We start from the raw sequence: 21926 nt of genomic DNA on the forward strand, positions 1-21926 counted from the left end.
AGAAGTCATGTATTGTACTATCCACAGACCCACGAGCAGTGAAACCAACAGCATAACAGAACCCTCAGCAGCATTCTGGACCACATCAGTTTGAGATCATGGGGATATGTTGGATTCTAGTTTTTCTCCTCGATTTATGTTTCATTATCAAGTGCTCAGGTAGGACACTTAAGGAAATCAAACAATTAACATTTGCAACAAAACCTTCCTCCATACACAAAGCAGGTTCAAATGTTGACTACATTCCATAACTTGTTAAACAAACACCCGGGGCCTGTTCCATAAAGCAAGATTATAATTTTGCTTCATGGAACAGGCTCTGATCACTCCCGAGCCCCGACATGTATGGAGTTATGCACATGTAACAACAGATCTTTTGAAGTGTATAATGTGCTAATGTGCGGAGTAATGACTTGGATCTCTGGTATAATGATGGAATTGTTCAACTTCCATTTTTTATGTTGTATCCCTATTGATGCATGTTATGTTCAGCTAATGATAATCACTAATCCGTTTCAGCGACCGACTCTGGAGCAGGGCATCACTCTGATAATTGGAACCAAGGTTTTTAAAAAAAATTCTCTATGAGATTTCCTGGGGGTTTGCCTTGGTGGTTTAGGTTGGTTTAGGTGCACTTCAATGGGTGTATGTGAAGCTCTCTCTGACATTGCTGGGCTATACAAATACATTTGATTTGTTTTGATTAACTGCTCTACAAATACAGGTGCTTTCTGTTTATTCTAAGGTTTAGCATCTATCCCATCAGTCTCTCTGCTATACTCAGACTCAGATAAAGTGTCAATGCAATCTTCCCCCTGACCTTAACAAAAACTGTTCCAAATGATTGTGTGTAGGATATTTCTGATTCCCTAGTATAATCTTTTGTTTATTTTCTAGTGAAGGAACGTGACTACTGTTTGTGGTCTGAACATAATAATACGATTATGCAAGAATCATGCATCAATAACCATTCCCAGAAATGGGAGAAGACAAACAAAGATTTCTCAAATGTGTATATGGAGTTATGCAAATGTTACAATATACAAAAAGAACCTTCTCAATGGTATAACTGCACTAAAGAAACAGGTGAGGTTCAGTATTCTGCTTTCTGTTTATTCTAACTTTTAGATTTAATTAATAGCATCTATCCTATTGGTTTCTGCAGATGAGTGTGGATGCTGCCATAAACAGACCATGATCACATGTGAAAGTGTATGTCCCGAAAGGAAAAGTGAGCTGTGTGGATATTTGAATCTCACAAGTTCTCAATGTGAGTAGAATCATTCTAGTATTGTTCATAATGTTCATAGAAAACCTTAAATCCTTAAAACCTTTTACCCTAATAACATTTGTGTTCATTTCAGCGAATCAAAAATGCGAGTGGTATGATGGAATAACATGCAACTGGATGATTAATAATAACAACTGGACCAAGACAGGCCCATATTGTGGAACTAAATACAATCCCTGTAAATGTAAAGAGATTAAAGATACAACTACAATTGCATATGAGTGCAGTAGAGAAGGTACTAGTCAGATGTAGTTTTATTATTCAGTAAATACATTTGTAATTTGTAAAACCATAGTGTTATTGGCCCAAGTTCCCTCTAAAACAGCAACATAGAAACTATAAAGAAATGTTATTCCACAGATGGTTTTAAAAACGTCTTTAACATCTAATTTCCAGGGACCCCAGAATCTTGTCCAGAATCTTCTACTAAAGCCCCACTAACATCTTCCTCCACCCTCCTTCCTACCTCCACCACCGTCACCACCCCAACGACCCTCACCACCCCTACCACCCTCACCACCCCTACCACCCTCACCAAACTCACCTTCTCTACCACCCTCACCACCCCTACCACTACCATCTCTGCTACCACCTCTTCTGGGATCCCATCCTCATCCTCTACCACAGAGGAGTATGGCCCCACCCTCACTGTGGAGCGTACAATAAAAGATTTCGCCGGAATTACACTCTATGCTTCTGCAACCAAGGTAAAAATACAACATGTCGGCATATTGCTGACTTACCACCACTCAACCACCATTCAAAAACAACATGGCCGAAGAACAAACAAGCAACACTGCTGCAGAATAACACCAGCTCTCAGTTACTGTCTTACTGCCATATTAAATCACTAAACTGTTATACACCTCTTCCTAAACCCATAATCAATATTGAATCATAGTACTTGTATTTACACGATACATGATGCTGTTTAATATAGTATGTGTTATCAACTGTCCACAGATATCATTCATCAAATTAGAGCAGGAAGCTGACCTGCAGGTGGACCTGCCTACTGACCTCTTCTCAAGGCTGGACCCAACACTGGCCCACAACAATGTGACCTTCACCTTCACTGTGAACAACACTCCACCTGCCAGTCAGGTGAGTTCACACACAAAAACTAAACACATATACTTTCACACACATGAAGCACGTACAGACATACAAAAACATTTTCACTCATATTAAACACACAGAAAAACACACACTGTCCCTATCTCTTTCTCTAGACTACAGAGGGACGTTTCTACAATATCATCTTTGGTGTTGAGGTTGTGAACATTACCATGTCTAACCTGTCCACATCATTCAACATCAGCTTCAAACAGACCAATGACCAAACGGTACCTATTGGCCACATCGGCAGTCAGCATCAACTTGTTGGCATTCATAAGATTTCTAAATTGACTAATCTTTATGCCGTGGTGATCTTCCTCAGGGGAATGCAACATGTGTTTACCTGAACCAGACAGGTAAACATATCTACATACATGACAATGTGTGAATGTACATTATGTTTAAATACATATATTAAAGTGTCTGAGTCCCTCATATAGGGAGCTGGGTTCCTGATGGCTGCCAGACCCTGACCCTCCCAGAACACGTTGTCTGTAGCTGTAACCACTTCTCCCTTTTCACCCTCATGGTATGTTGTCCTTTTCCTCTGTTCCTGTGAACTATATTTACATGTTTAGGACTGGATATGTTTAGGACATTTGCATGGGAGGCATATGAAAGTCCTTTATGACAGACATATTTTTCATCTTGGTGCCATGACATTTTATTGCACTTTTATATTTCCATTTTAACATGTTCAAACACTTGACTAAAGGTGATGTCTAGATGGTAACACATTGTGAATGACGGCTGATGTTCCTGGCTCAGATCCCTGGTCTTGTCCCGAGTAAAGAGCACGCTCAGATCCTCAGAACGCTCAGCATAGTGGGAGGAGCCATCTCTGCCTTCTTCTGTGCCCTTACATTACTGACACACTGTCTGCTGCATGCGTGAGTCACCTGTGAATGAAGACCCCATTTATCTTTCCTAGACCACTTCAATTTTGCCCTAGTGGTTGGTTGTGTGGGTTCATAAACAGAAGGTTCAAACCCCTCATTTAGAGTTTCTCTCCTTGGCTCTCAGGAGCAAGGCGACTGACAAAGCCATGGTGATCCACCTCCAGCTGGTGGGCTCTCTGTTGCTGCTCAACCTGCTGCTGCTGGCCAGCATGTCCCTTGCCTGGGAGGACTCACTGCTGTGCAAAGTGCTGGGTGGCCTGCTGCACTACGCCCTGCTCACCTGCTTCTCCTGGATGGGCCTGGAGGCCCTGCACCTGTACCGCCTCCTGGTGCAGGTCTACAACACCTACACCAAGCACTACCTGCTGAAGATCAGCCTGCTGGGCTGGGGTACCCCTGCTTTTTATTCATTTATCCTGCTGTTAATTCATTCAGATTATCACCTTGACATTCAGTGACAATTCAAAGTATACTGTATACGTTAAATCCATGAACATCATAATGATTAAACTATAAAAGTTATGCAATGTTGTCAAAGCCCCTCCCATCCCCTCTCCCAGGGCTGTCAGGAGTGGTGGTGACGGTTGTAGGAGGGATCTGGACCCCATATGGCCTGAAAGACGGCATGTGAGTTTACTGAAGATGTGGAGTATCACGTACATGAATTTCAAAAGTCAAGACAGTATTTGGATTCAATGTATGTCTGTCTCTCCCTCACAGGTGCTGGATGACAGCTGATGTTGTGCAGTACTGCTCAGTCCTGGCCTATCTCATTGTGGTCTTACTTTTCAACGGAGGAATGTTCATCTTCATCTTGAGCACCATGTGTAGGATGCGATCTGGGATATCCCCCTTGCAGAAGACGAGGAACAACAGGGCCGTCTGCAGCGTCCTGGGCCTCACCTGCATCCTGGGCCTCACCTGGGGCCTGGGCTTCTTCTCCATTGGCTACACCAACTATGTCAACTATGTCATCCTCTATACCTTCACCATCCTCAACTCACTGCAAGGTAACGATCCCATCCCTCAAACAGTATCACACCACTTAGCAGTTAAATCTTTTGAATTTGAGAAATTGAATGATAAAAGAGCAGTTTAGGGAGTATCAATCCGATGAACTTAAATACTAAGTTATTAGTAGTAATTACTAGTTACATTGAATTGCACTTTAAATCACAAGGTGACAGAACACCCCTGTGTAAGTGTGAGAAATGGCCTGGTTGCCTGGTGCTAAACAAGATCAGGTTGTGTGATGATGTCACTTGTCATTTCAGAAGAAACCTTGTTTCATAATGCACTTTTGTAAAGCTCTCTCTTGGAAGTCGCTTTGGATAAAAGCGTCTACTAAATGAAAAAATGTAAATGTAAATATATAATGCAAAACTGTTATTTTCCGTGTCATTTCCTGTTGCCTGCAGGCTTCTTTCTGTTTCTGTGGATTTGCATCAAAAGACGGAGAGAGGGAAAGGAGCACAGAAAGTCTGTTGTAACAAGCCAGAGAACGCTCACAACATCAGAGCCTCAAGTAAATAACTGAGGCCTCCTACAGGTTGTGTTGAAAACTACAATTCAGAGCACAATTAAAGGTACAATAGGAAAGATTTATTTCAGAAAAAAAGTGTTGTCACCTAAATATGTTTAAGCCAGTTAGGTGCTCTGAGAGTTCTTTAGCAACAGACAGCTCAGTGCCTCTTGTGGAATTTCTAATTTTGGCAATGGCTGGAACAAGATAGCTTGAACATAATTGGCTGGAAAATATGGGGCGCTCCAAATATTTTTTTACGTTACTTATTGTACCTTAAAAGAAACTAGTTTTGTTTTTGAACTGATTTATCAGTTAAATGAGCAATCAACGGATTGTGTAAAGCAATCAAATACTTTCTCTCCTACAGAGTCCTTCTTTTAATCAGCATTTGGTAGTTTTATGTCAGTATGATCTTCTTGATTGTCGCACTGTCCTATCATTTGAATTCTATGTAATGTAATTGTAGTTGGGATTGTTGTTGCACTGTGCCTGATAAAAATAGACCGTTCCATGGCCCTTACCACTGAAATACTGTTCACTTCGAATCCTTGATTATCTACAGTACTATTGGTTATTTGTATGTCACTTTGTATAAAAGCATCTGCTAAATGAATACAATGCAATATAAAAATGTGAATCTACAATGGTAAGAAAGCTAAAACAGGAATTCTGTAGAAACTGATGATAGCCATAGTATGCATTATAAGTATGACAATCGAAGAAGCGGAAACAAATGAAAATAAAATATATCAGGTGCCATTGTTTAAAACAGATTAGCATTGGTGGAACGTCAACTGTTAAACAGTGACAGATTTGACTGAATAAGTAATAAAGTCCCATTTTCACAGCCATTTGTTTATTGTAAGGGGGAATGAATGGGCAAAACTCACAGGTACAGACCCTCCTTAACTTAAACAAGAACATACTACAGGCTTATATATACTGTAAAAAAGTTACAAAATATTTTTACATCTTGAGAACTGCGACATAGGCTTCCACCCCCTCTTCCTCCCTTTGAAATAAAGGGATGAGGGGTTCTAAATCCAGACTTCATAACATGGGAGAATGTGGACATGGCAGCCAGGGTTCAGGTCACTGTTGACAATCTGAGGGTTCACGTCCCCCTAACCATGAGTCTCCTTGGCCATCACCGCTCCCTGTTCCTGGAACAGCCCTGTGGGTTGCTCCTCCAGCTGGCCCCGTCCCACCCCAACCTCCCTCCGTAGACGCTCCAGCTCCTCCCTCTCCTCTCGTAGCCTCTCCCGTTCCACCAGCACCTCTGCTCTCTCCCTCTGCGCCTCCTCCCTCTCTCTCCTCAGGGCGCGGGCCTCCTGCTCCTGAGCTCGTCTCAGAGCCTCCAGCTCCTCCTTCTCGGTGGCGGCCTCCCTGGTGTTGGCTCGTCTCAGAGCGTCCAGGAGTTCCCTCTGCTGCTCCAGTGCCCGCGCCTCCTGCTGCTGCGCCTTCCTCAGAGCTTCCGTCAGCTCGCGCTCACGCTCCAACACACGCACCTCGCCATCAAACATGTCTGGTGGTTTTTTCAATAGAGTTAACACTATGAGTCATAATTTTTCAACAATACAGTCATCACCTGACAGACATGGACCCACCAAACTCACCTTGATATTTCTCTGACACTCTCATCTTCCCCATGGGCTTGGCTTGGCCTTCTTTGACAGGGGTGCTGTATGCACCTTTAGAGAGGCGTTTCTTGCTGTGACTTTCCATGCGTGCATGGGCGTCTGGGTGCTTCTTGGACAAGTGGCGATGCAGATTGCTGGTGCTGCTATGGTGCTGAATCTTCTCTAAGCATATTAAACACAGAGCTCGCTTCTGGTCCTCCAGGCGCTCATAGTGAGTCCATATTGAACTCCACTTCCGTGTTGATGGACTGGGACCACTCCCCACATGGCTCTGGGTTTCTGCAGTTACAACCTCACTTTGGCCCTCCACTGCTTGGTGCTCCGCCGCCTTCAGGATTCCGTTGATGGCGTTCGTTATGTCAGCTTCATTCACCGTGGTGATCTGTACTGGGTGGTCCTCCTCCAGCGCTACCTCCACTACAAGAAACATTGACATGTCGTTTAGAATCCGTTTAGAACCCACTACAGTTCTAGTAACATACTACTGGGGATGGTCTTCTCAACCCTAAAAATATTACTGCAAAAGCCTGGGCCTAGGTTTAATATGACATGGATTTTAATGGCAGGGAATACAATTTCTATTATTTCAAGCAACCAAGCTGAACAGAACAGTGTTTTTGGAACATTCAGGCCACCACAGCACTCTTTATTGCATTTCCACACACATTTTCAAAAAGCACATTAATGGTATGAAACAGATGTTAAACATCCATAGTGTGTCTTCTAAAGAGGTATCAGGTTGTTATGGTGGCTTTCTTCTAGAAAACAAGTAAACAAAAACATTATGGCCGTGGGCACAGTCACATCACAGTACAGTGTGATCCAGTGTTTTGTTCTCACCTGTAAGTGGAGAGGCTGCTGCATCCCCCCACCATGCAGCTGCAGGGCTGCTGTGAGCCCCCCCCTTTAGAGCCTGGTAGTCTGGCTGGGCTACATACTGAAGACCCATTACCTCTGACAGGTAGGCCTCCACAGATCCTGTTCACACATACAGCATGTATACATTCTGACTTCACAATAAAAGCACAATCATCAAGTTTTATGAGCTGGAATAGTGAACTGACTGGAGGCAGTCTTCATTCCGTAGCAGTGTCTGATCAGGCCTGGGATGTTCTCTGTCCACCTAATGGCCCCAGGGTCACACAGAGGGTTAGGGTCCCAGCGTCAATATGATAAACCTGTATAAATGAAGGCGGGACGGGCCTTCACATGGAATAACACACTTTACAAAAAGACTCAGAATAAGGATTTGCTCTCTGAGTATGTTATTGTGTTAGCTTAGCTACTAACCTGCTCCTTTGTGGGAGTCCAGGCTTATAAACTCCAGGGCGCCCTCATGTGGTGTTCTACTGCCTTCCCGCTACTCCACATGTCGACCACCTGGACAGTACCTGAAAGCATGGCCGTACCCTGCGAGATACACCTAAACACACAAACACGTCTCAAGCATATCATCCTTTCAGATAATAAACATACCTGCAGTACTATACCTCTAATACTCCACCTCACTAACCTGTGTGTGTCCTGCTGGCTGGATGAAGATGTTTTCTGCCTGAACGTCTCCGTGGACATACTCGTTCTCATGGATGAACTCCAACACGTCCAGCTGGCAGACGAGGCAGACCGGGGTTAGAACATGGCTTCTGATACCAGAGTAGAGAGGTCAGCACCAACATTTTCATTGACACTTGGTTTCAACACTGCCGGCCCACTTGGTCTGACAAGTATTTATGTTAATTGACTCGACTCTGTATGTGTATGGGTGCTATGCTGTAATGTCCTACGCTGTCCACAGCAAGGGGCTAATGCTAACCAGAGCCACAGCAGACTATCCAAAGTGAAAACGTCTTTCTTCGTCTCCACTACCAGGCAGGCACACTCATGCTGAAGTGTCCTTTCAGAGCTCCTCTCCAATGAGAGGGCTCCAGTACTCACTATTCTACAGGCCAGCTGCAGCACTGCTGTCTCAGACAGGAGCCCCCCCTGTTCCTTCAGGACAACCTGGAGCGTCTGGCCCATGCTGGGGACAATCAGGAACCTACGAGGAAACACAGCACAATCAAACACACATGCATACAGACCCTTTGGATATACACAGGTCCCCTACATTAGACAAACTCATACACACACCTGTAGATTTCTGCATGTAGCCCAAAACCCACACAGGATGGAATCCCAGGAAATCCATCTTAGTGCGCTTCATCCATTTGTCCACTGGGGGGAGACATAACATCATTAGTGAAGTAACCTCAGGAAAACAGACCTAACCTCTTCAAAGCACATGCCCTGAGCCTCACCAGATGTGGGTTTTACAGCTCTCTGAAGGAAGTTCTGCTCATTAAAGATCCTCCCATCTTTAGGCCCCTGTGTAGTAAAGACATAGATGAAGCAACAATGCTGACACACACAGACCAAGCTGCACCTTGCACTCACCAGACCTGGCTGCACTCTATAGTCAGCTCTGTACTCACCAGTTTGAGGACATGTCTGCAGTCACCACGGTTGATCCCTGGCCCGGTCTGCTGGACTGGAGACATAGAGAACACATGGAGAAGAGACTAGTCATCAGCAGATCTACAAACCCATGAACACAAACACCCTGACCCTTGAACTTCCAAGTACCATAACCCCTGCTATTACTAGAACTTTCCTAATACTAGTACTATTTGACCTCTGACCTGCGTAGATCAGCTCTGTCTCATTCTGACCCAACAGCTTCGCCAGCCGCCACTTCCTGCCTGTTGTGTCACTCAGTTCCTCCCCTTCCTGCAGAGGCTCCACAACACACGTACGCTTGGCCTTCTTCGTTTTCCCCTTGACTGTGATCACAGACACACACGTCAGGTCATACACGTATGGGTAAGGTGGGGCTTTGAGCCATGTGGTGGTTGGTGGTAGCTGGGCTCACCAGCAGCAGGGGACCTGAGCGTGGGGGAGGAGACAGTTGGAGGATCCTCTCTGGTGGGGTTCAGTGGCGGGGTGACCGCTCAATGCTTCCTAAGGGTCAACCCAGGCTTGGGGCTCTGATCTGTCAATAGGACACACAACACTTTCTGTTCACTAGAATGAACTTAAGAAGCCAGTTAGAGAAGGCAGCTTAAGATGGTTGTCATCCTGTTGAGACCACTATAGTGTGTGGTTGCTGTGCTGCTTAATCCCAAGCCCAGCACTCTAGCATAGGTTAATGCTATTAGGTTAGAAGCACTAGATTAGATGGGTGAACATCCCTCTTCCTTTACCTGTTTGCCTGGGAGATGCTATGCGAGGGGGCGTGTCCACAACACTGGCGGCATCTTCTACTTGGCCTGGGGGAGTGGACTTACGGGTGCGACGTAAAGCTTGGCGTGTGGACACTGGGCTAGGAGCAGAGTAAACCAGACCTGCGGACATTCCAGAAAAAAACAATAACACTCAAAAATCCAGATCCTGTGTAACCTCACTCTGAACCCATCAACCAATAGTCCAATGAACCAGGCTTAATGTGAACACCTCCTGCCTGCAGCAATGAACTATTAATTAACATGTTTCCTACTATCTTCTTCTCATATTCTTCTCACACAGAAATAGATGTACACATGTAAAACATATTTGTATAGCATCTTTCTTGTCAGTATTTGCATTTTTACCTAACTGTGTGTTTGCATCTTATTTGCTCTCATACTCATCTTCTAAACCACAGAAGTCATGTATTTTGCTATCCACAGACCTACGAGTAGTGAAACCAACAGCATAACAGAACCCTCAGCAGCATTCTGGACCACAGCAGTTTGAGATCATGGGGAGATTTTGGATTCTAGTTTTTCTCCTGAACTTGTGTTTGATTATTAAGCTCTCAGGTAGGACACTAAATAATATCATACAGTTAACATATGCACCAAACCTTCCTCCATGCACAAAGCATATTCAGATGTTAACTACATTCCTTAAACTTGTTATACAACGAGTTAAGCTAAACCTCTCAACTCATATTTTTAAATATATGAAGTTGTACAGTGTGTAGAACAATTCGTTTTCCTGCAACCATAATTAAGGGTTATTTGAATGGAATAAATGAAATATATGTTAAGTGTTAAACATATTGGAAATATAAAGTAAACTGTTCCAAATTATTATGTGTACGATATTCCTTATTAGAAAGTAAAATATGTTTTTTATTTTCTAGGGGAAAGTAATGACTACTGTTTGTGGTCTGGAAATATTATGAAACGACAAACAGCGAGATGGAAAATGGACAAAAATCGCTCGAATTGTTATATGGAATTATGCACATGTAACAAGACAGATGTACTGTGGTATACCTGCACTCAATTAACAGGTGAGGTTCAGTGTTCTGCTTTCTGTTCATTTTATGGTTTAGATTTAATATCATCTGGTATCGGTTTCTGCAGATGAGTGTGGATGCTGCCACGAACAGACTCGGATCACATGTAAAAGAGAATGTCCCGAGAAGGTGAAAGAGCTTTGTGGATATTTGAATTTCCCAAGTTTTCAACAGTTAAACATTGCCTGTCCACATGTGAATAAAGGTATGTCTATGTCAATTTGAGTAGAATCATTTTAGTATTGTTCATTATGTTCATACAAAACCTTAAAACCTTTTACCCTAATAACATTTGCGAATATTATTTTTTTTCAATGAAAGAAAAATGCGAGTGGTTTGATGGGACAACATGCAACTGGATGATAAAGCATACAACCTGGATCAAGACAGGCCCATATTGTGGAACTCAATACCTGCCCTGCGGATGTAAAGAGATGGAGAATACAACTACTGCTGCACTCACTATTGCATATGAGTGCAGCAGTATAAACGGTACTAGTCAGATGTAGTTGTTATTCAGTAAAAACATTTGTAATTTTTAAAACCATAGTGTTAATGGCCCAAGTTCCCTTTAAAACAGCAACATAGGGTGTTGTAAATCAGGACGAAAAATAAACAATAGAGAAATGTTATTCCAGAGGTAGATGGTTTTTAAAACTTCTTTAACATTTCATTTCCAGGGACCCCATGTCCAGAATCTTCTACTAAAGCCCCACAAACATCTTCCACCACCCCTTTCACCTTCACCACCCCTACCACCCCTAACACCCCTACCACCCTCACCACCCCTACCACTACCATCTCTGCTACCACCTCTTCTGGGATCCCATCCTCATCCTCTGCCACAGAGGAGTATGGTGCCACCCTCACTGTGGAGCACAAGATAAAAGATTACACCGGAATGAAACTCTATGTTTCTGCAACCACGGTAACACTACAACATGGCTATGAACAATGTCGGCATATTGCTGAGTTAGTACCACTCAACCACCATTCAAAATCAACATGGCTGAACAACAAACAAGCATCACTGCTGCAGAATAACACCAGCTCTCCGCTCCTGTCTTACTGCCATATTAAATCACTAGACTGTTAAACACCTCTTCCTAAACCCACTTAGTACTTGTATTTACACGATACATGATGCTGTTTAATATATGTGTTATCAACTGTCTACAGATATCATTGAGCAGCTTAGAGCAGGAAGCTGACCTGCAGGTGGACCTGCCTACTGACCTCTTCTCAAGGCTGAACCCAATACTGGCCCACAACAATGTGACCTTCACCTTCACTGTGAACAACACTCCACCTGCCAGTCAGGTGAGTTCACACACACAAACTAAACACATATACTTTCACACACATGAAGCACGTACAGACATACTAAAACATTTTCACTCATATTAAACACACAGAAAAACACACACTGTCCCTATCTCTTTCTCTAGACTACAGAGGGACGTCTCTACAATATCACCTTTGGTGTTGAGGTTGTGAACATTACCATGTCTAACCTGTCCACACCATTCAACATCAGCTTCAAATACACCTATGACCAAAAGGTACCTATTGGCCACATCGGCAGTCGGCATCATAAGATTTCTGAGTTTACTAATCTTTATGCCGTGGTGATCTTCCTCAGGGGAATGCAACATGTGTTTACCTGAACCAGACAGGTAAAAATATCTACATACATGACAGTGTGTGAATGTACATTATGTTTCAATACATATATTAAAGTGTCTGAGTCCCTCATATAGGGAGCTGGGTTCCTGATGGCTGCCAGACCCTGACCCTCCCAGAACACGTTGTCTGTAGCTGTAACCACTTCTCCCTTTTCACCCTCATGGTATGTTGTCCTTTTCCTCTATTCCTGTGAACTATATTTGCATGTTTAGGACTGGATATGTTTAGGACATTTGCATAGGAATCATCTGAAAGTCCTTTATGACAGACATGTTATTCATCTTGGTGCCATGACATTTTATTGAACTTTTGTGTTTCCACTTTAACGTGTTCAAACACTTGACTAAAGGTGATGTCTAGATGGTAACACATTGTGAATGACGGCTGATGTTCCTGGCTCAGATCCCTGGTCTTGTCCCGAGTAAAGAGCACGCTCAGATCCTCAGAACGCTCAGCATAGTGGGAGGAGCCATCTCTGCCTTCTTCTGTGCCCTTACATTACTGACACACTGTCTGCAGCATGTGTGAGTCACCTGTGAATGAAGACCCCATTTATCTTTCCTAGACCACAAAGGATTTCAATGTTGCCCTAGTGGTTGGATGTGTGGGTTCATAAACAGAAGGTTCAAACCCCGCATCTAGAGTTTCTCTCCTTGGCTCTCAGGAGCAAGGCGACTGACAAAGTCATGGTGATCCACCTCCAGCTGGTGGGCTCTCTGTTGCTGCTCAACCTGCTGCTGCTGGCCAGCATGTCCCTTGCCTGGGAGGACTCACTGCTGTGCAAAGTGCTGGGTGGCCTGCTGCACTACGCCCTGCTCACCTGCTTCTCCTGGATGGGCCTGGAGGCCCTGCACCTGTACCGCCTCCTGGTGCAGGTCTACAACACCTACACCAAGCACTACCTGCTGAAGATCAGCCTGCTGGGCTGGGGTACCCCTGCTTTTTATTCATTTATCCTGCTGTTAATTCATTCAGATTATCACCTTGACATTCAGTGACAATTCAAAGTATACTGTATACGTTAAATCCATGAACATCATAATGATTAAACTATAAAAGTTATGCAATGTTGTCAAAGCCCCTCCCATCCCCTCTCCCAGGGCTGTCAGGAGTGGTGGTGACGGTTGTAGGAGGGATCTGGACCCCATATGGCCTGAAAGACGGCATGTGAGTTTACTGAAGATGTGGAGTATCACGTACATGAATTTCAAAAGTCAAGACAGTATTTGGATTCAATGTATGTCTGTCTCTCCCTCACAGGTGCTGGATGACAGCTGATGTTGTGCAGTACTGCTCAGTCCTGGCCTATCTCATTGTGGTCTTACTTTTCAACGGAGGAATGTTCATCTTCATCTTGAGCACCATGTGTAGGATGCGATCTGGGATATCCCCCTTGCAGAAGACGAGGAACAACAGGGCCGTCTGCAGCGTCCTGGGCCTCACCTGCATCCTGGGCCTCACCTGGGGCCTGGGCTTCTTCTCCATTGGCTACACCAACTATGTCATCCTCTATACCTTCACCATCCTCAACTCACTGCAAGGTAACGATCCCATCCCTCAAACAGTATCACACCACTTAGCAGTTAAATCTTTTGAATTTGAGAAATTGAATGATAAAAGAGCAGTTTAGGGAGTATCAATCCGATGAACTTAAATACTAAGTTATTAGTAGTAATTACTAGTTACATTGAATTGCACTTTAAATCACAAGGTGACAGAACACCCCTGTGTAAGTGTGAGAAATGGCCTGGTTGCCTGGTGCTAAACAAGATCAGGTTGTGTGATGATGTCACTTGTCATTTCAGAAGAAACCTTGTTTCATAATGCACTTTTGTAAAGCTCTCTCTTGGAAGTCGCTTTGGATAAAAGCGTCTACTAAATGAAAAAATGTAAATGTAAATATATAATGCAAAACTGTTATTTTCCGTGTCATTTCCTGTTGCCTGCAGGCTTCTTTCTGTTTCTGTGGATTTGCATCAAAAGACGGAGAGAGGGAAAGGAGCACAGAAAGTCTGTTGTAACAAGCCAGAGAACGCTCACAACATCAGAGCCTCAAGTAAATAACTGAGGCCTCCTACAGGTTGTGTTGAAAACTACAATTCAGAGCACAATTAAAGGTACAATAGGAAAGATTTATTTCAGAAAAAAAGTGTTGTCACCTAAATATGTTTAAGCCAGTTAGGTGCTCTGAGAGTTCTTTAGCAACAGACAGCTCAGTGCCTCTTGTGGAATTTCTAATTTTGGCAATGGCTGGAACAAGATAGCTTGAACATAATTGGCTGGAAAATATGGGGCGCTCCAAATATTTTTTTACGTTACTTATTGTACCTTAAAAGAAACTAGTTTTGTTTTTGAACTGATTTATCAGTTAAATGAGCAATCAACGGATTGTGTAAAGCAATCAAATACTTTCTCTCCTACAGAGTCCTTCTTTTAATCAGCATTTGGTAGTTTTATGTCAGTATGATCTTCTTGATTGTCGCACTGTCCTATCATTTGAATTCTATGTAATGTAATTGTAGTTGGGATTGTTGTTGCACTGTGCCTGATAAAAATAGACCGTTCCATGGCCCTTACCACTGAAATACTGTTCACTTCGAATCCTTGATTATCTACAGTACTATTGGTTATTTGTATGTCACTTTGTATAAAAGCATCTGCTAAATGAATACAATGCAATATAAAAATGTGAATCTACAATGGTAAGAAAGCTAAAACAGGAATTCTGTAGAAACTGATGATAGCCATAGTATGCATTATAAGTATGACAATCGAAGAAGCGGAAACAAATGAAAATAAAATATATCAGGTGCCATTGTTTAAAACAGATTAGCATTGGTGGAACGTCAACTGTTAAACAGTGACAGATTTGACTGAATAAGTAATAAAGTCCCATTTTCACAGCCATTTGTTTATTGTAAGGGGGAATGAATGGGCAAAACTCACAGGTACAGACCCTCCTTAACTTAAACAAGAACATACTACAGGCTTATATATACTGTAAAAAAGTTACAAAATATTTTTACATCTTGAGAACTGCGACATAGGCTTCCACCCCCTCTTCCTCCCTTTGAAATAAAGGGATGAGGGGTTCTAAATCCAGACTTCATAACATGGGAGAATGTGGACATGGCAGCCAGGGTTCAGGTCACTGTTGACAATCTGAGGGTTCACGTCCCCCTAACCATGAGTCTCCTTGGCCATCACCGCTCCCTGTTCCTGGAACAGCCCTGTGGGTTGCTCCTCCAGCTGGCCCCGTCCCACCCCAACCTCCCTCCGTAGACGCTCCAGCTCCTCCCTCTCCTCTCGTAGCCTCTCCCGTTCCACCAGCACCTCTGCTCTCTCCCTCTGCGCCTCCTCCCTCTCTCTCCTCAGGGCGCGGGCCTCCTGCTCCTGAGCTCGTCTCAGAGCCTCCAGCTCCTCCTTCTCGGTGGCGGCCTCCCTGGTGTTGGCTCGTCTCAGAGCGTCCAGGAGTTCCCTCTGCTGCTCCAGTGCCCGCGCCTCCTGCTGCTGCGCCTTCCTCAGAGCTTCCGTCAGCTCGCGCTCACGCTCCAACACACGCACCTCGCCATCAAACATGTCTGGTGGTTTTTTCAATAGAGTTAACACTATGAGTCATAATTTTTCAACAATACAGTCATCACCTGACAGACATGGACCCACCAAACTCACCTTGATATTTCTCTGACACTCTCATCTTCCCCATGGGCTTGGCTTGGCCTTCTTTGACAGGGGTGCTGTATGCACCTTTAGAGAGGCGTTTCTTGCTGTGACTTTCCATGCGTGCATGGGCGTCTGGGTGCTTCTTGGACAAGTGGCGATGCAGATTGCTGGTGCTGCTATGGTGCTGAATCTTCTCTAAGCATATTAAACACAGAGCTCGCTTCTGGTCCTCCAGGCGCTCATAGTGAGTCCATATTGAACTCCACTTCCGTGTTGATGGACTGGGACCACTCCCCACATGGCTCTGGGTTTCTGCAGTTACAACCTCACTTTGGCCCTCCACTGCTTGGTGCTCCGCCGCCTTCAGGATTCCGTTGATGGCGTTCGTTATGTCAGCTTCATTCACCGTGGTGATCTGTACTGGGTGGTCCTCCTCCAGCGCTACCTCCACTACAAGAAACATTGACATGTCGTTTAGAATCCGTATAGAACCCACTACAGTTCTAGTAACATACTACTGGGGATGGTCTTCTCAAACCCCAAACATATCACTGCAACACCCTGGGCCTAGGTTTAATATTACATGGATAGACTACTAGTAATGTATAATCATATAATTTAATAAAATACAGTCAGTCTAGGCCCTTTTCCAGAAGGAAATGCATAACGTTATGGAAGACCTTGCGTCCACAATGGATTAATAGATAAAAGGCGCAAAGATGGTACTAATATCAGCGGCATACACGGGTCGAAGCTGGCTGGGTAGGTAGGTTTCAGTGTATCGATACTCAGCGAGTGGTAAATGAACACAAAACCGCACTTTTGATACATCAGCGGACACTCACTTAGAAGGACTAGTTAGCCGGCTAGGTTGCTAACCAGAAGTGTCTGGCGGGGTTTGGTGTTTTGCAATGGTAACGTTACCTACAATATGTAACCATACCAGAAGTGTATTCGTCTCCACTGTTTGTAATCATCGGTTCACTTTCGTCTCCTGTCCCAGCGCTTGGCCTGATGTTTGTTGCCGCGCTGCTGAACTCTTTCGGGTGTTTGGTACGCATATGCCGGAGCATGTTAGTGGTGTGCCCGTTGTAAACGACGATCTCCATGCACAACAAACAGTGTACTTTCTTCTCATTTAAAACCCTGAAAAATGTCCATACCACACTTCTTTTTCTCGGAGCCATTTTAGCCAACAGTTTACAAAATGACTGGTTGGCCTGTGTAGGAAATGCTTGGCTGCCCCCTATCGTAATGGTGGTATAAGCAGAACCAAATCTCGCGCTGTCCGACTACGAATGTCCACGAGACTATCCTCTCTTCGAACAAATGTTCCCAGCAAATATTTGGTAATTGAACTAAAACGTTGCATTTGGTCACTACATGCCCCCCAAAAATACAAATATTTTAAAACAAAAGCCAACTTAAACAAAGAAAGGGAAATATTGTTGGCATACTGTCCTGTCACTTTCCTAATTATTAACAGAGTATTAACTATGGAATGGATCGATTTAGCTAGTTACAAAGTCATTTTTCTGTATGATTACCTTGTTTGAGGCCTCCCAGTTTATATATATAAAGACCCCCAGATATAACAATTCATAACATCACAGAAATTCGCACACACACTTAAACACTTGGGATATACTTCAAAAGGAAATGGTGGGGATTTATTAATTAGAATAACAGTATAAGCACCAGTCCTGACAAAAGTCTCATGTTAAACAGTGATATCACCAGGTCAAAGTGAAGTATAATAGCTTACACAAAAAATATAAATATGCGTCTTAAAACTCTGTACATCTTAATGTACTGAACATGTACTCATTAAATACACCAAACTAACTTTACGTCAGTAGAACACAAACTAATTTCTTTAAATAAATACAGCTCAGTACAATCTTTCAGACAAATCCACTCAGGAATCCAGATATACACGGTTTCCAGAGCAGCACACTTGTGTTAATTAGCAGAACTTTAATTACTTGTAAAACTGATCATTAAGGGCATAGTTCAAGTACTTTGAAGTCAAAAACTGCAAAACGGTTAGCTCAAGGACTTATCAGGTGATATATTCAAGTGAGCATGCATATTAACTTAAACTCTAATGCCGTGGTCTTTGAAAGCAATAAATTATTGGTTTCTGTGTGATAAACACCTGAGTATGTTGCAATCATCATTTGCACCTAATGCAACATGATTTACTAAATAAGCCAGTAACCTTGTATACTAAATCAAGATACTCCCATCTCCCCACCTCTACCTCCAGCCTTAACATATTCACAGAAACAGCTGTTTCAATCCTACCACATCCAGGAGGATGGATCCTTTTGGCTGCTGAGCTGATTAGCGACATTGTTGATGTGAAGACCAGTGTGAGACTAAATTTGAATCCTTTAAACTCACTCTCCTAAAGAGACCAGTGGTTAGACAGTGATATGTAAATATGTGGCTATATTCAGCCAAGTCAAAGACACTAATCCAGACAGTGTACATTTGATAAAAGATTAGAAATGTAAACACGCAGTATACACAGTACACAACCCTCAGCCTGAGCCTCTGTGTAGCAGTGAGAAAAGGAGGGTGATCAGTTCTTATTTCTCTGGAGCGCCTCACACAGGTTGTGGTTGGGATCTGGTTCCTGGGTCATGACCTCCACGCTCTCCCACTCGCCACTGCGGCTCGACAGCTTCACAGCCTCCACCACTGTTTGTACATACAACCCATCCTCAAATGTCGCTGCCATAGCAACCGGCCCCCTTGCCCATGACCGCCGCTCCTCGTGTGCTTGGAAGGCGTGTCTCAGCGCTGTTACCATGGAGCCTAGGCCCCGCAGGTGTGGAAGGGGGAGGTCCCGGCCCTCTGGCCCAACATCGCCACTCTCCCCCAGCAAGAGCTCCTCTCCACTGGCCCCGTTAAGCTGGCCAAACAGCTCTGTTCCCCTGGCAACCAGCCTGCCTGCTGAGCCCACCACCATTACCTCATGCACAAAAGCCCCAGGCATGTTGAAGTTCAGTGTCACCGTGCAGCACACACCTCCAGGCTCGGAGCCAGGACCGGAGCCAAGGCCAGAGCTAGCCTCACCCATCAGCATCTGGAAGAAGCAGAAGTCATCACTGGTGACCCGGCGAATGCCATGGATGGAGCTGTTCTGCCTGACGAAGGTGCGTAAAAGGCCGTGCACCCGGCGAGCCCGCGCCCTGGTCAGGTGACTCAGCAGGTCTATGATGGCGGAGCCAACTGTGTGAAGCCCGCCCCCTCCCATTAACTCCTCACAGGTCCAACCGTATGATTGGTCGAGGAGGCTGGGGCCGTAGACGCGCACGTCGCACACCTGCAGCTCGCCCACATATCCCTTGGCCAGGAGCTGGCGCATCGACACAAACGCAGGCAGGAAGCGGAGCGTGTTTCCCACCACACTCAGCAGCTGGGGGTAATAGAGCCCGGCGGTCACCATCTTGAAGGCGTCTACGGCTGTAGCAGCCTTCTCACAGACAACATTTTTACCAATGCCTGCAGCGAGAAAGGGGAGACAAGTGTTACCAATGCCTACAGAGAGAGGGGGAGCTCTCTGATTTACACTGTGCTTGTGTCCATGTATGGGAGTAGACACATGAACCCAGCCTTGAGCCCCACCACAAGCCAATACAGTAGGAAAAAAGAACATGCAATCTGATTCTGTTCTTTCCCCCCGCTGAGCTCAATCGGGCGGTGTCGGTTGATGGGGACCCACTCAGGAAGCAGGAAGTAAAGCAGGAAGCTGAAGTTAATGCTCAGGAATTCCACAAGATAAGCTGACCTCACCTCCTCTGACATCTCCACCACAGCTAAACAATGACATCTCCACCACAGCTAAACAATGTCAAAACACTTCAGGATGGGAGATAAATGGAAAACAGAGGGCGGCAAGACAGAATCATAAAGAGAAGCTGAACATGGGAGAAAGTGCATTGATAGTGGTGGGCGTATCTTAAGTCAACCCACATCAGACCGTGACTGATTACCTAAGCCTGGGAGGAGGGGGCAGGAAGACTGTACTTCCTGGGTGGGGCCCGACCCCAGCAAAACAGTGTGTTTGGTGTGTATGATAGAATATAGCATGGATGCCCATGTAGAAATATAATGGGGAATACTGGAGAGTTGTGTGTGTCCAGTGCTTGTTGTCCTACCCAGGGCTTTCACAGCGATCTGCCTCGTGAGTGGAGGCGGGATATAGATGCAGACCAGGTCAACATCAGGGTGCAGCAGGACATCGTCTGATTGGCTGGTGTGAAATGGAATGCCCAGCTCCTTGGCGAGAGAGCACGCCTCCTCCTCACTGCGGCCCCAGAGGGCGTGCACCTCGAACCCCTCTGATCGCAGCAGTGGGACCAGCACCCTCGCTGTGCTCCCAGTGCCGAACACACCTACGCCTGGCAACATGGCTGCTGCTTGGCTCTCGGTCCTCTCCACGACCAGCCTCACAACATTCACAGCATCCCAGCTGCCTCTGCTCCAGACCCCTCTTGCTGGCAGGCAAGGTGGGCCTTTTCTGGAAGATAAGAGAATAAACTGAATAATAGAACAGACAAGAGGAACACAGAACACACTGAATGACAGCGTGCCTGATTAACCAGCTCATGCTATCTGTAGTCTTAAGAGGGAAAGCACCCTGCCACAGCCATAGTTAACATTCCTGCTAGGTTTCACTGACACACCCAACACAAGCTCAAAACCAGCTGCCTGTGAAGAGTCTGGTCTTGAAGGTGTCTGTTCTTTAGTTGTGTGTACCTGTGAGATCTGACATTGATCGATACATATACGGTTCATAAAAATATTCAAACTACCTGGGTAGAATAAACTGAACCAAGAACAAAGTACTCGAGAGATAGTATGGGGCAATGTTTATCTAGAGAGAGATAAGGACAGGTTATTACGGGTGCCTGTGAGGTACAAATGAATGACAATACTCGTGTTCAAAAATGACCCGAATGCACTGCCCATCTGGCGATGGAGTCGTGAGCTCATTAGCATGTCAATAGAAAAGAGGGTGCACCTGCCGAGTGACCACAAAGAACCTCATAAATTCATCACAACCACGTTGTACTGACGTTACTCACACATTCTCGCTTCCTAGATAAGATTTAAGCTTAATCACATAAGAATAAATATTCATTTTGTATTGCCGAAAGGCTGACAGAATGGCACATAACACATGTCTTGTCTGAAGAATCTCGCTAACTAGCCAACAATAGTGATAGTGATGGTTAACTACAAACCTTATTTGAAATGCAAGATTCAGGACAGAGTGAATGGTTGTATCAAGAATATTTCTGCTACATAAGTCAAAAACGAATATTGGGTTAATTATTTAGTTAATCATTACCTACTTTTAGACTGCAAATACGCTAGCTAACCGGTTAGTTAGCTAGCTGGCGCCTCCCTCCGCGTAGGAATCGCAGTTCTACCGTGCCCGTCTCCCTTGTTGAGATGACTGCCCAACACTGACAAAATGCCTGTACCATTGACTGGCTCGCAACACCCTTTCGGATCGGGAATAAATCTAGTTTAATAAGATATAAATAAAAACCATACATAAAATACAACCAGTCCACGGAACTATTCTGTTGCAAGTCTAACCTCGCTCATCCGTGTTTGATTCTCTGATGATCATTTGGCACAAATGCGGCTGCGCAGTCTCTTCCGACAGACAGAATTCCAGGCACGCCCATTTTCATCCGCTGTCTGACATTATTCTACATTTGACCGTTTATCTGGTTTTAATCTAAAAAAAATCACAAGT

The 21926-nt window shown here is 44.5% G+C and overlaps 6 protein-coding genes across 12 annotated transcripts; 2 read left to right on the plus strand and 4 right to left on the minus strand.

Moving 5' to 3' along the window:
* Positions 1-2736: 2736 nt before the first annotated feature.
* LOC134028357 (adhesion G-protein coupled receptor G2-like) lies at positions 2737-5647 on the plus strand. Its single transcript, XM_062471840.1, has 7 exons — positions 2737-2766; positions 2851-2939; positions 3179-3300; positions 3434-3699; positions 3870-3936; positions 4030-4319; positions 4728-5647. Exons 2-7 carry the CDS (start codon positions 2937-2939, stop codon positions 4844-4846), a joined length of 867 nt encoding a protein of 288 aa, XP_062327824.1. The 5' UTR covers positions 2737-2766; positions 2851-2936; the 3' UTR covers positions 4847-5647.
* An 18-nt stretch (positions 5648-5665) lies between these two features.
* LOC134028359 (inner centromere protein-like) lies at positions 5666-6952 on the minus strand. The gene is made up of 2 exons (XM_062471841.1): positions 6451-6952; positions 5666-6359 (listed from the first exon to the last, which is right to left on the minus strand). The coding sequence occupies exons 1-2, from the start codon at positions 6908-6910 to the stop codon at positions 5959-5961; spliced, it is 861 nt and encodes a 286-aa protein (XP_062327825.1). The 5' UTR covers positions 6911-6952; the 3' UTR covers positions 5666-5958.
* A 757-nt stretch (positions 6953-7709) lies between these two features.
* Positions 7710-9864, minus strand: LOC134028314 (inactive serine/threonine-protein kinase VRK3-like). Its single transcript, XM_062471795.1, is given in 9 exon segments — positions 7710-7897; positions 7988-8080; positions 8410-8512; positions 8605-8653; positions 8656-8688; positions 8772-8838; positions 8946-9001; positions 9153-9293; positions 9714-9864. Coding segments are annotated over 9 exon segments (831 nt in total). The 3' UTR covers positions 7710-7759.
* Positions 9865-10196: 332 nt separating this feature from the next.
* Positions 10197-15322, plus strand: LOC134028425 (adhesion G-protein coupled receptor G5-like). Of its 5 annotated transcripts, XM_062471967.1 has the most exons (14): positions 10197-10310; positions 10637-10789; positions 10863-11000; positions 11117-11287; positions 11476-11723; positions 11975-12115; positions 12244-12357; positions 12438-12471; positions 12556-12644; positions 12884-13005; positions 13146-13411; positions 13582-13648; positions 13742-14022; positions 14431-15322. In XM_062471967.1, exons 1-14 carry the CDS (start codon positions 10250-10252, stop codon positions 14547-14549), a joined length of 2004 nt encoding a protein of 667 aa, XP_062327951.1. In that variant the 5' UTR covers positions 10197-10249; the 3' UTR covers positions 14550-15322. The 5 variants fall into 5 exon arrangements, with proteins under 5 accessions (XP_062327951.1, XP_062327954.1, XP_062327955.1 ...); XM_062471970.1 differs by having other exon boundaries at positions 11117-11723; positions 14431-15318; XM_062471971.1 differs by lacking the exons at positions 12884-13005; positions 13582-13648; positions 13742-14022; positions 14431-15322 and having other exon boundaries at positions 13146-13172.
* Positions 15323-15368: 46 nt separating this feature from the next.
* On the minus strand, positions 15369-17479 carry LOC134028428 (uncharacterized). Of its 2 annotated transcripts, none has more exons than XM_062471976.1 (3): positions 17073-17479; positions 16154-16594; positions 15369-16062 (listed from the first exon to the last, which is right to left on the minus strand). In XM_062471976.1, the coding sequence occupies exons 1-3, from the start codon at positions 17329-17331 to the stop codon at positions 15662-15664; spliced, it is 1101 nt and encodes a 366-aa protein (XP_062327960.1). In that variant the 5' UTR covers positions 17332-17479; the 3' UTR covers positions 15369-15661. The 2 variants fall into 2 exon arrangements, with proteins under 2 accessions (XP_062327960.1, XP_062327961.1); XM_062471977.1 differs by having other exon boundaries at positions 17088-17465.
* A 313-nt stretch (positions 17480-17792) lies between these two features.
* On the minus strand, positions 17793-21814 carry gfod2 (glucose-fructose oxidoreductase domain containing 2). 2 transcript variants are annotated; one of them, XM_062471974.1, is made up of 3 exons: positions 21514-21814; positions 20314-20675; positions 17793-19657 (listed from the first exon to the last, which is right to left on the minus strand). In XM_062471974.1, exons 2-3 carry the CDS (start codon positions 20564-20566, stop codon positions 18732-18734), a joined length of 1179 nt encoding a protein of 392 aa, XP_062327958.1. In that variant the 5' UTR covers positions 20567-20675; positions 21514-21814; the 3' UTR covers positions 17793-18731. The 2 variants fall into 2 exon arrangements, with proteins under 2 accessions (XP_062327958.1, XP_062327959.1); XM_062471975.1 differs by having other exon boundaries at positions 21510-21814.
* Positions 21815-21926: the final 112 nt, after the last annotated feature.

The sequence above is a fragment of the Osmerus eperlanus genome, chromosome 10, assembly GCF_963692335.1.
Source record: "Osmerus eperlanus chromosome 10, fOsmEpe2.1, whole genome shotgun sequence".
In the NCBI taxonomy this organism is placed as follows: Eukaryota; Metazoa; Chordata; class Actinopteri; order Osmeriformes; family Osmeridae; genus Osmerus; species Osmerus eperlanus.